Source organism: Ostrea edulis, chromosome 8, assembly GCF_947568905.1.
Source record: "Ostrea edulis chromosome 8, xbOstEdul1.1, whole genome shotgun sequence".
NCBI classification, from domain to species: domain Eukaryota; kingdom Metazoa; phylum Mollusca; class Bivalvia; order Ostreida; family Ostreidae; genus Ostrea; species Ostrea edulis.
The window spans coordinates 49486317-49500840 of NC_079171.1; the positions used below are offsets into that span (position 1 = coordinate 49486317).

Genomic DNA, 14524 nt, shown 5'->3' on the forward strand with positions numbered 1-14524 from the left:
CTTCGTCTGGACCAGTTATTGAAGGAACTGTCGAACAATCCGAATGCCATGACTGTTTTCGTTGGCCATGCGTTTTGGACGAGTCACACAGACAACTTTAGGTAGCCAAAGAATTCTGGTGTGCGGTCCAGAAAAAATAATTCAAACAGAATAAAACTTTCTAATTTAAACAGTTTTGGAATATGTTGAGTCATCGTGGGGTGTGCGACGATGATCAGTTCATAAGCTGCCAGAAAATTTGCACAGTACGCAGGAACTCCCGTAGGAAACTATGTTTGGCAGTCATACATCGTCGGATATCCAGTAGGCAGTCAAATGGATACAAGAAAACTTAGAAAAAAGAATAATCTTCCTAATTTATCAATAGCTAACGTCCTCATTTATACAAAATAAATTTATCGAGCTTTAAGTTTTACATGTCGATTCATTAAATTTAATTATCAACGTTTCGATTAACCTGCGCAAGAAAAATGACTCCCATGGATTTTTCAATCTTACAAAAACGTACAGGTAATGCAGGTAACACAGATAACACCCCGTGTATTTGGGGTGGTATATACAAGCTAGTAGAGTTCCCTCGGGCTTGGGGCTTCACACCTGCCTAAAATTAGTCCCTCCCTGCACTTAACTTACCTGAGGAAAACCGACAGGTTGTACAAAATCCTCAGCCTTTAATTATTTTTTTTTTGTTTTAAATTTTGACCCCAATAAGGAAACCAACGTGCATATTAGTGCTTCATTTGAAGAAAATCACCCCCCAACTCTTGCATGCACGTTAAAATTGGTTTATTTCACCTGATATAAAAACTTGTAATTTAAATATCGCTCCACCATTTGCTTTGAACATTCTTTTTTAAACAGAAAAATGGCGGGGTCTGATAATCCAACTTTCAACATATGAAGTTAGTAAACCCATATTCAGTTTATTTATTTATATATTCAGAGAAAAAGATTCTGATCAGAAGAGCTTCATATGACTATTTCATAGTTAAATTCATTTCTAAACAAATCAGATCGTGTTTAATGTAAAACATATACGGTACCAATTTTGATGCACCAGATGCGCATTTCGACAAATAATGTCTCTTCAGTGATGCTCAACCGAAATGTTTGAAATCCGAAATAACTATGAAGTTTTAAATCTAAATATAGCCAAAAACAGCGTGCCAAAAAAGTGGAGCCAAATTCGTCCAAGGATAAGAGCTATGTATGAGGGAGATAATCCTTAATTTTGAAATGATTTTCTAAATTTTATAACAGCAATTAAATATACATCCGTATTTTCAAGCTAATAACGAAGTACTTAGCTACTGGGCTGTAGAGACCCTCAGGGACTAACAGTCCACCAGCAGAGGCCTCGACCCAGGGGTCATAATGTAATTCTTATACGGTACCAATTTTGATGCACCAGATGCGCATTTCGACAAATAATGTCTCTTCAGTGATGCTCAACCGAAATGTTTGAAATCCGAAACAACTATGAACGTTTCACTTATTTTGACAAAAGGACCAATTTTGGTACTTTGTGGCTCCAGTTCTTTGCGGGGTTCTATTTCACTTTTTTATAAGATTCGATTTTTGTTTTCCATTTTATATCTAGACTGTGTCTTGTAAAGGTTGTAAGACAAACGATGACTGTCTCCACATGCAGTGGATATTAAAGGTAATCAAAGCTTAATTTGATATAGATAACACCGGTGATAATCAACATATATATATATATTTCGATTGCTAGTGAAAGTCTTTGAATGATTCGTTTCTTATTTTAGGAGATATTTGCCCATTTTTAGACAAATTATTCGAGAAAGAAAACCCACCAATATTTGGTGATTTTTTATCATATATTAACTGTGTGTCGATGTTGCATGTCCGTATGTCAAAAAATGAAATATCTTATTCAGCATATTTTTTTTCGTCCCTTAAAAATCTCATTATGTAAGATGTATTTCGTACATATTTTACAGCAAATCCAAGAGAAATACACCAAACAATTATGTCTGCAAGACAAATCCACGACGCATGAAGTCCTAGAGGCAGCAGAAGGTTTATGTCAAAGAATCTTGAGATATAAAGGTATTAACTGGAAAATTGTAATAATAGAAACTAACATATACTTCTTTCAGTTTTCCAATCACCAGAATGTCACTTTTATTTTCAAAGTACCTTTTTGTCTCATAAATTATGTTTCCTCGAATAAAATGAGTTGTACGATTTCAAGTATTGATAAGCTGATATAACGCTTTAAGATCAAGTCTATGTAAAAATCAAAAAAATCAGATAGGGTCTAGCCACTCGATGTCACAGATTTCTTTGATTTTCACAGTATTAACTTTACTTGCACCATCTTACATAATTTCAACCCCACCACCAAATGTCTACCATCCGTTGCCATGGAAACCGCCAGCAGTCTATGAGGGCTAATTGAACTGCATTTAGATAATTGAACAATTTAGATAATTTGGAAAATACATACAGCATAATCAACTGTCATCAAAGTATGTCCATATCAAAGACTCTTAATATATATAAAAATAGTAATGGTGAAACGTAGTGCAATTGATCTGTAGTAGCATGAAAACTGTAGATTTTGGCATTTTGTCAAAAAGGGATTTTTTGTTGGATTTCGTTGATGAATTTAGGTAATTTGGAAAATACATACAGCATAATCAACTGTCATCAAAAGATGTCCATATCAAAGACTCTTAATATATATAAAAAATATTAATGGTGAAACGTAGTGCAATAAACCTATTGTAGCACGAAAACTGTAGATTTGGGCATTTTGTCAAAAAGGGATTATTTGTTGGATTTTGTTGATGAATTTAGATAATTTGGAAAATACATACAACATAATCAACTGTCATCAAAGGATGTCCATAACAAAGACTCTTAATATATATAAAAAGATTAATGGTGCAATTGATCTGTAGTAGCATGAACACTGTATATTTGGGCATTTTGCCAAACATTCATACTAATGACAAATTATACAACCTACATATTTTCAGTCAAAATAAACAATATGAGCCATTGATATTTCAAAAATAGACATGGAGATGTTTAACATATTAATACAAATTAGTTACTAGAGTGATTAAAAAAAAACACCATGTAAACATAAACTGTAATCCAGTAGGACCCCCTACCCGAACACCAAGTAGATTTTGCAATAATTTCCATAAACGAGCTATATTACATGTACTGTATTGCCATGTAAACTATTATCAATAACTATTAAAAAAGTATTCTCAAGATATTGGGCAGATATCAATAAATTGTTCATTGTACTACCTTGTATTTGCTGACCTTTAACCTGGAAATCATTAGGGTCATCTACTATTCATAACCAGCCAACATGTGAAATATCATAATTGAACAACAAGCTCAATATATTGGGGGACACCATCGCATAGAGTACTAGCTGCATTGCACCTAGCCATTTTTAATTGATTGATTTATTGATGTTTTCCACCACACTCAACAATTTTTCAGTTATCTGGTGGCGCCCAGTGTTTATTGGTGGAAGAGAGAACCCATATACAATGTACCTGGGGAGAGACCACCGACCTTCCGAATGTAAACTGGGAAACTTTCTCACTTACCGGCGCAAGTGGGATTCGAACCCGCGCCGACAGAGGCCATGTGATTTTGAGCCCTATGCTCCAACCACTCGGCCAGGGAGGCCCCTGTCATTTTTAATCTTTTGACCTGAAAATCAATGGGGGTCATATACTACCAGTGACCAACCCCTGTATGAAATATCACTATCAATCAAAGGGTTCTGAAGAAACTGGTCAGACATCAATTGTACAGAATATTGTATTGCACCTGGTGACCTTTGGACCAGAAAATCAATAGGTGTCATTTTCTACTGCAGAAACTCCATGAAACTTTAAAATGTATTGAAGTTTGTTCAGTGTTATTGTAATCTATGTTGACATACCAGTAATTAGAAAACTTATAATATTAACACAGAACAACTCATTTTTGCAAAGTTGTTTATTCAACAAACACGGATCACAATGTTATTCAAACAACACAATCATCTTTTTTTTTAAATCATTATAATAGTGATTTTCCTTCCACTGTTCAGTAATAAATCCTTATTTAGTAGGCTAACTTAAGAAACTTACAGGTTAATTTTGCAATGTTTTAGTTACATTAGTCTTCTGACACCAAAACTTGATCTTAACCAAGTTATAAGGTGTGTCCTTAGAAGAATAGACTACCAATTTACTGAATCAGGATGGACTTGTGTCGTGAGGTGTGTTCATTGACTGTAAAACTCGCAGGGTTTTTTTCCATTCTCAAGAGCTCTCCTTTATCTTCTATATCATATAAGTGTCATGGAATGCATCTTCTGCTCTTCAAGTTCTAAAAAATAAAAAATGTGTTGAACAAATATTGAAAAGTTCATCTTATTTTTCACATTTTCATACAGTACACACCTAATTCAATTTGATTAAACTAAATTTACATGTACAAGATCATTCATGATGCTAGAATAGTAAGTTTACCACTTAACTAATTACTTAATTGGTAGATTATCATCCCCGCCCGCCCCTCAAAAATCATCTGTGAAATAAGCATAGCTTTATATATCTGGCATTAAATTATGCACTTCTGTTGACAAAAACTCGTTTCTCATTAATATATTTCTCGGAAAATAAAAATTAAACAATAAAATCCTCCACCTGTCCCATACTTTTTGGTGACCCTGGATGATAATCTTACTAATTAAGTTGAATTGGCCTAAAGGATGGTATGTTTTGATACAGTTTGTATACATGTGTTTATGCTGTATTGAAGAACTATTAATAGTGTTAATACTCATAAATTAACAAGAGGTCCACAGACCTTATTGGTTACCTGAGTATTAATCAAATTTCAAAAAAATTCAAAGTATCACTATAGCTCTAAGGGCTATGAAATCCATATTATTCACTATATGACTCTTTTGGACACACAGAGTCGTCCACTTCTGCTTCATACTTAGATATTTTATTGAAAGTAGACATTAACTGAAAACTGACAACTCAACTGTATGACAAACGAGATGATTTCAGCTTCTCCATCGTCAATTTCCCACATTTATGTAGCAATATTCCATTATCGCCTGCATATGGTGTTTATATATTTCAACTGATTCGATATGCAAGAGCTTGTTCTGGGTATAGTCAGTTTTTAAATCGAGGTAAGCTACTGACAAACAAGTTGATGGTACAGGGATTTCAACAGTATCGATTGAAGTCAGCATTTCGCAAATTATATGGTCGTTATAACGATCTAGTTCGTCAATACAACCTCGCATTGGGTCAAATGCTGTCGGACGTGTTTCATACCGATTGTTAAGCCGTTCTTGGCACACTGATTTGACTGCGGATAACTCCGTTTACCTGATCAGGATATGGGGCTCATGGCGGGTGTGACCGGTCAACAGGGGATGCTTACTCCTCCTACGCACCTGATCCCACCTCTGGTGTGTCCAGGGGTCCGTGTTTGCCCAACTATCTATTTTGTATTGCTTGTAGGAGTTATGAGATTGATCACTGTTCGTTATCTTCACTTTGCATTCACAACCCTGTGTTTTCGAAATTCGCAATTTTGGTACCCCTTTCTGCTTTTCCTTCATAAACATTCTGCTTTATTTAATGTAGTTCCACCCTCCTGTGACGTACGTTATAAGATTTTGCGAAGTCAGTGATTTATTAAGATTTATGCATAACATGAACATAAATTGTGTTCGAGTCTTTTTCAATAGTTATTGTAAAAAATCTTGTATAACCATAAAATATTTCAAACGTATATGAATAATCAATGAGCTACATTTTTCACAATGCTATTTGAGTTATTTCCCCCTGATTACAGGGAGCGCGCAGCACATTGCTGTCCTCATTTGATGGTGTCAAGTAAGGACTAAATAGAAAATTTGCAATTTCTGATTGCAATCAATTGCCAGTTAAGGAATTTTTCTAAGAATTAAGTGTAATGACTTGAAAACAGTATAACTGAATAAAATGTCTTAGTCACTGATTACATGTATGTGGCCCTTATGTGTTTTTCTTGCAAGCAATGTATGGTCATGATGTAACAAAGTGTGTAAATATTAACTAGTCCTCAATTTCTTTAGATCAGAATCATGATGTCCTCAGTATATCAGCAATTCTTCATTATTAATTTCTATCAATATTTTCGACAACCAAACACAACAAAACATGCAAGAAGATATGCCTAAAACACATGTACAACCAACGCATACATGTACATTATCAATTTATCGTTTCACAATGAACAACACTACTTGTTGCTAAATGTACACCAGATGCCAATAAACAAAGCATGTTAATTATCTTGAATTGGCATCTCTAGTGTAAATTTTAACAAACATTTACTTGTTAAGAATTTTCAGGCATTATTAGGAAGTCCCCCCTCCTTATCACATGTATGCTTTCATTGTGTTCTTAATTCTAAGTGTCGGTTGTTTTAAAAACAGACTACTACTGAAATCCTCAGTATTAATTGCATAATTTGGACACAAATAAATGTCAAATACACTTATACCCCCCCTCCCCAACTCTACAACTTGACGAAGTGTATCTCTTAAAAAGTTTTCTCCATAAAATTGAAGAAATCAAACCCTGGTTCTAAAACAAAATTCTCAATTTTGGTATAGAGCATTTTTAAAAGTACCGTCAATCCAGAGTCCTTAGATTTACAATCTATATTCCCCTTGTCCCAAAGATGCTTAAAGGAAATTTGAAAAGAACTGGAAGGGTGGTTATCAAGAAAAAAATATTAATGTTCAATTAACGTTATGGTGACTGACACAGACAAATAGCAATATGTAGGTCATTTGAGTGATTCTCAACGTTGACCTAATTAGAATTAATCATTTTTACAAATGATACTGAGCTCATACACATGTGTACATATATGTGTGCGTCATTGGCAACACAACAACTAGTCTTTTTTAGTATGCTAAGTGAAGCATATTTTTTAGGAAGTTGTGATGAAAACGTTTCAAGTCATCATGTCGCATAAAAAATGGTTGGTCTCATATGATTATTCTAGAGCATTCAGTTTTCATACAGGCTCTAACCAAGAAACTAAACCCAATGTACCACATTTCCCACATCTATTAATTTGTTTTAGGATATCTAACACTGGGATTCAATTTTGAATTTCAAATTATGCACTCAATGTGTATGTATTAATGCTGAATATTTACCTCCTCAAAGTCAGCAACTTGGTCAACTCCATCTTTAAATGATTTGCACAGTATAATGCTCATACAGCTGAAACACAGAAAAGCCCACATTAATTACATAAAATAGTGGCCATGTACTTGGCCAAAATATGTGATTATTGAATGAAAAAGTAAGAATTCAAAAGTATTTGAATATTTACAATTTACATTTGATATTTTTTAATTTACTTCAGTTGACATGACCTACATGTATTAAAATTTGAGGGCCCAGTTACAGAACCCAATTCAAAACCATCAATTTCCCCCTACTTTCATCATTTAATTTTTCCAAATCAAATGTCCTAAAGTTCATAATTACAGAGATGAGAGAACTTTAAATCATAATACTATTTCTGTGATTTCTTCTGTAGATTAGAACCATCACATATTAGTAGGGGTTACCACAGGTAAACAAACTTGAAGGTAGCCTGGCTCACCAATATATATGATTTTAACATTCTTTATCTAGAATGCACACAGGACATTCACATGTTTGTTTTTTATTGTAAAATTGACAGTCAGAGAGAGAGAGAGAGAGAGAGAGAGAGAGAGAGAGAGAGAGAGAGAGAGAGATGTCATCACATAGGATTACATGTATTATCATAAATTAAGCCTAGTCCTTCTGAAAATGTCCACATGAAACATGATTTTATAAGTACCGGGGTATTCCCCAATTTTACAGATCCTGAACTCCGTGTAACTGTGATAGGAAACTCCCTGAGTGAATGTTAGGTAGGGGACATACTTAACTAGTATTCTAATTTGTACACCCGTGCAGTAAATGACAGGACTACTTACAATGTTCAGTCTACATGTATACCACTATAACTGACTAACCTGGCGGGCAATATAAAATAAATTGGGGTTCTCATATGTTTACTAGAAGCCAATTTTTCTGATACATTTTATAGCATTTCGCAAGTTATATGGTCGTTATAACGATCTAGTTCGTCAGTATAACCTCACATTGGGTCAAATGCTGTCTGACGTGTTTCATACCGATTGTTAAGCCGTTCTTGGCACACTGATTTTGACTGCGGATAGCACCGTTTACCTGATCGGGATATAGGGCTCACGGCGGATGTGACCGGTTAACATGGGATGCTTACTCCTCCTAGGCATCTGATCCCACCTCTGGTGTGACCAGGGGTCCGTGTTTGCCCAACTATCTATTTTGTATTGCTTGTAGGAGTTATGAGATTGATCACTGTTCGTTATCTTCACCTTGCATGCAATAAAGCGTCAAATTCCACAACATTTACTTTTTCTACGAATACGTAGACGAGTGGATGCTAGAGTCCTGTGACTATGGCAAAGATCAAACGGATTTGTATTCTACCAAATAAACAGGAATCCTTTAGCACAATTGAAGATAAAGATCGTGGTAGTGAATTAAGTGAACAAAGAGCATCTAATTTTGATAAACTTCTGAAGAACAAATTGAATAAAAAATGCAATTTCCACCTCCTGCCATACTGAAAACAAATGAAGGCTGTTCATATTTTCAATACAAGAGAGTGTTACAAAGGGCAATAACTCTTTCTGGTGTATTTTGGTTTGTGCACCAGAGGAAAGTACTGGTTTATGTGTTTATCTTTGGTTTCTCCACAAATGTGTTTCTGTACTTTTTTAAAGTCAGATTCAATACATTTTACTAGCATGTGAGTTTACACCAAATGGCTGGGCAAATATATTTTATTCCTCTCTAAAAATTACATATATCAAACCCTTATGTATCATAAAAATAATTATTTCTATTGTTTTCAAGGATTAAATAAATACAAAAAAAATTCTAAAAACTGAAACCTAGCTCAAAATAATTTTTACCATTGTTATTTTTATAAACAATAGCGATTAATTTTTAATTATTCAAAATATAACATATATGTACATATCTTGTCCAGTTGTTGTTAAAGGATCGGTTTCCATGGCAACCGTTGCTAAGTCAAACCTTTGCATGTCATTTTTGTTTATCTATCATAATATTGTTACACACAAAGTTTCATCAAAATCTGTGACATACCGTGGCCACTGAATTTTGATAGTTACATAGAATCAGTCTTAAATCGAAATGGTGGAACTGAAATAAAAATACAAGATCTGATACACATAGAATATATAGTGGTATGTGAAGGTAATACACAATAATGTGACCAACAAATAATGCATTATGATGGGATTACATGGCACACCGGGAAAAAATAGAGATCCAATCCAAATCGGTGCTAAAGGAAACCAAACTAGTGGAGATGGAAGGTCCACAGTAGCAATGAATAAGGTAACATGACGATGAAAAAAAGAAAGGGGATGTTTAGTTTGAATATGGTGTACAGACAGAGATCAATCTCCTAAATCATACAAGATAATATTATGATGATGACCTACCGATTATACGATTATAAAGACTCCTAAACAAACTACTAGATGTATAAAAGTATGATCTGTGTACTATTGTTTCCCCACAGTAACAATTCCCGTACACGAAATTCATTCTATTTAATTTAATTTCATTTGACAATTTTAGATAAAAAAAAACCTACATTTTGAAAATTTTAAACATTCCTCTTCCTTTAAAAAACATGGCGTCATTTAACATGGATCCTAGTTTATCCTTTCATTATTTCTGATGATTCCATTTCTCTATCAGTCCCAGTTCTAATGCTAAAGAAGTTTTAATGGTCAAAGATCACGTTCATACATGTATTAGGCAATTGACCTTGACACTAGTTTTAGGTCCGTTCAATGTTTCTGAAGATCCCGGTCCCTATCATACTTGGTTCTGAAGTTATATCTCGTTTTATGTTTTAGTCACAGGTGTCGCTTGATTTTAATGCTAGTTTGTAGATCACAACACTGTATCATAATGTTAAAGATTTCATATGTTTATCGGTCTTAATTCTAATGAAATATGAGGTTTTTAAAGGTAAATACCAAAGCTCAAAGTCACAGAAAAAACCAGTTTGTAGGTCATAGCATCCTTTTTATCATTTCACAAGATTTTTGCATCTTTATTTGCTTTAGTTTTAAAGTACAGTCCCCAAAGCGTACTACTACACCAGTGGAACGGTGAATGAACGGTTTGGGAACGAGCGGTTTTGCTTGGATAACGAACGCTGAACGGTTTGACGGAACGGTTCTGATCGATAACGGTTATTATCGAGAATGGGACTTTTTTTTTATTTGACAATATTTTATTATCACACAACAACAATATTAAAGAATGTACATGTACGTACAATAATGCTGCAATTAGGGGGTTACGGCTCACGTAGAATACAGTCCATTCACAACCCCCATGACAGTACTACAGGAGGACAGGGTTCCTCTCTGTAGCTGAAAGAAAAAACATTATAAGCATACTGACAATTCATAAAACAGTTTCACATTTAATCTAATTTCTGATAAATTTCAAAGTAATATAAAAGATTGTTTTTTACATACATTTCAATCTCCATATCTGTTGCTGGTCTCTGTTCAAATATTAATTTCATTTTTATTTTGTACATGATGAAAGCAATATTAGATAATAAAAGATTGAGACGCTGTGTGTTTGGGTTTTCGACGAAAACAAAACCAAATAATAATGTTTCCACTGAATGTTTAAATGGCATATATTTCGTGCGACCTCCCATAATTGTTTAACATTGTTGCAATCGAATATTACGTGTTTTATATCTTCCGTCAATTTACAGTTATTGCATAAATTTGAAACGTTTTTATTCCAGATGCTCACAGACTTATATTGTCCAATAAATTATGTAGCAGTTTGAAACTGAATTCAGCTAGCTGTTTGTCTCTGCATTTTATCATTTTTGATGTATATATTGATTTTCTGTGTTCTTTGAAGTCATTAAAAAGCTTCGTTAAAGTTTTCTCAAAATAGGGTTTAATGAAGTTTTTAGAAATGAAAATCTTATCTTATATAACATTTTACAATTAAGTTGATCTAAAGATACGTTTTCATTGTTGCTTAATAAGAATTTGTCATTATTTCATAAACTTGTTTTTATTTGTTTTTACCCTCTCTTCTACTTACTTTAATGTTCGTTTAAGTAGATTATATTCACAAATCCAGTTAGATTCGTTTTGTATTACATCAGAGAAATATTCTATGTCATGAAAAGTTTCCTCTTGGTTAGATAAATCCTTTACGTACAGAATCCCACCTTTGCCCAAGGCCAAAAACAATTATGTAATTACTTGGTTCTCAGGCTAGTTTTGTCAAAAATAAAGGAAGGAGGGAGGCGTTTTTTTCCTTTTTACCTCATAAAAAATATACGAGGACTTTTATTTTATTTCAAATTTCTATTTCTTTAATCCATTGCACAATACACATTGAAAGAAATGAAGAACATTATTTCCTTCTCTTCTTTTTTTTCTCTCTTGCTATTTCTAGATTCTTTCTTTTTGTGTGGCAACTAGTGATTAGCCCTTCAGCTTTCACAAGTGGGATAAGCCCCTTCAATTTATTCAACTGTGTTATATGCACAGTAAAATCATATTGGACGGAACATTTACGATATCTACCAGTTTCATCAGATTGTGTCAAGACCCTGGTCATCAGATAATGCGTTATCATTTCTGTTACATTTCTATGTTTATACAAAATGGAATTGACAGATGAAAACAACAATATTGTTTTTTTATTCAAGTGTGCATAATTGCTGTAAGTCTATGTCACCTTTGTGTTTAAGGCGTAAATCACGTATCAAAACATGTCATTCAGATTTCAGCGTTTCTACTTTCGTTTTGATACTGTACTCAATTTCGCCGAATTTGTTCAGTTTATTCCTGCACATACCGCCCTTTATCGTAATTTGGGCGAGGTACATTATCGATTATCTCTAGAAGCGGATCGTAAACAATAAAATGTTCTCTTAAAATCAACCGTCTTTGTTTTTTTGTTTGTTTTTTTTAGACAAAATGTTGTGGCAAAGGCGACAACACGCCATTACTCAAACCAAACTGCATTATGTATGGCGCGATTTGATTGCACGTGTCTGTATCCTCCAGACGTTTGTCAAACATTTTACTGACGGTAGTCTCTAAAATGCGGTCGGGGTTTCCGGATTTTTCTTAGTACCTTACGAGCGCATGAGATAAATTTTATTTTATTCATTTAATGATAAAAATGGGTAATGCGCGTTGTTAAAAGAAATGCAGGCGGACCTGAGAACCAAGTAATTAATTTTCTTCGGCTCAGTGAGTGTAAAATAAAGAATGTTTTTTATTTGGAAATTTTCATTTAGCCAGATAGGTTATGATAGAGCCTTGTCTGCTGATGCATATATTTTCCCTGTAAGTTTGCATTCACTAAACGCATACAAAACTTCACAGTAAAAAGTAGGTAAATTTTAAACGCATTTTAAGATCACATATATTTGTATTGTTAGTTTTCAAGAGATATATTAAATATATTGATTTTTTACCTATACATGATTCGAAAAACGATTTCATTGTCGAATTATTTTTGGATAAGCGTTTTATCTATATAGCTTTTAACGATATGAATTTATTTTCCACATCGACAAATTTCGCAAATTTTATGGCTGTTATAGCGATCTATTTTGACAATACAGCCTATTATTTGGGTCAAATGCTGTTTGGCGTGTTTCGTACCTATTGTTAGGCCGTTCTTGGCGCACTGATTTTGACTACAGATAACTTCATTTACCTGATCAAGATATAGGTGAATTTCACAACCCCAGGGTTTTGACTGTAGGATGGGTTCAAATTAGTCATATCTTTTAGTGTTTTAATGTTAATACACCTATTACATTATTTAAAGCCTTACATCAGTGTATTTACTTTTGAGGACATTGAAATTTTAAGAATATGTCTTCTTTTATAGAGATTTGAATATTATTATTTAGCTTAGATATTCAGAAAAATAAATTTTGCATATTTTATAGCACTTGGGTCTAGTGATTCTTTGGATCTCTTGGTTTCAATTGTGCTTACTATTGATTTAAGGCAAGAAAGACAAGGAAAACAGATCAAAATATGAAGACATTTTCCATCTCTTGCTTTGGGCGATATTTGCCAACAGAAAAGAGATAGCCGAGATTTGCTGGCTTCGAAGCGAAAATCATCTATGTGAGTATTTGATGTATATAGAATTATTATCTTCCCAGTGGATGTTTTATATATATTATAATCCAAATAAACTTTTATTGATTTAGTGACCGGTTTAGTATCTTCAGCCGTGTTACGGAAGTTAGCTAATAAGGCAAATAATGTGAAAGAACAAATCCTATCAAGCGAGTTGGAGGAACATTCAAAGTTAGTATTTTATTTTAACGACTGGAAACTAGAGTACTGTTTTATATACACATATTTATACACAGAAAAATTATTTAATGTAATTATCCAACCTCCATGTACATAAAAAGCAAATAAAACATGCTTGGTATTATCATTTTATATTGTACAATGGTTGGAACACAGTTATACGTACAAGGGGTGACTTGAAAAAATACTTGTCAAAGCAAATCGTAAAAATATACCAATGAAAGTTGATGAAATAAAAGTTTTTTCTTCTCAATGCTACGGCTCAGAATGGAAATCCTGAAATGAGTAAACCCTTGATATTATTATTCTGCATTTTTACTCTTTATGAGTAGATATCGTATGATAGGAAAGTGAAAAATACTCCCTCACTATCCATCAAAGCTTTAAATTATATATATATATATATATATATATATATATATATATATATATATATATATATATATATATATATAAAGGGTGTTAAGAAAATTCGTTCCGTTTGTAAATTTTAAAAATTAAATAGAAAAACTAAATATTTTTGTTTCAAATTTTTACTGGGAACACTTTAGAATTTTGTTTCCATTATATCGATAGTTATCCTTCCCTATGTGCACTCTCTCGTGTTACTATGGAGTGATGTAAACATAATGTCTATTACGTCATGAAATAAATATGCCGAGTTCGTTGAAAAAGCAGACGTCCTGTACAAGTGTCGATACAATTAATGAACGAGCTCAAGCTTTGGCTTTATTAGATGCAGGATTAAGTGTGAAGGATGTGGCTAAGCAACTATGTAAAAGTGAGCGATGGGTAACAAAGTGGAGACGAAGGTGAGAGCAAAATAAACAAGTAACCGATCAACCGAGATCCGGTCGGCCATCGAAAATAGTGGGGGTAGTAAAGAAAAAAGTGGAGAACATAAAATACAAAAGAGGAAAATCAGCAAGAAACTTAAGAACTCAGGCTTTAATGTAAGTCACGTAACTGTTTATAATTATTTGCGAA

At 33.4% G+C, this 14524-nt stretch overlaps 1 protein-coding gene across 1 annotated transcript in view; it reads left to right on the plus strand.

The window, feature by feature from the left end:
* Window positions 1–14524, plus strand: part of LOC125661868 (transient receptor potential cation channel subfamily M member 2-like) — a 134780-nt gene that overhangs the window by 106132 nt on the left and 14124 nt on the right. The window contains exons 11-14 of the mRNA XM_056146383.1: window positions 1601–1663; window positions 1965–2073; window positions 13220–13342; window positions 13429–13528. Coding sequence (XP_056002358.1) covers window positions 1601–1663; window positions 1965–2073; window positions 13220–13342; window positions 13429–13528 — 395 coding nt within the window. The remainder of the gene's footprint in view (window positions 1–1600; window positions 1664–1964; window positions 2074–13219; window positions 13343–13428; window positions 13529–14524) is intronic.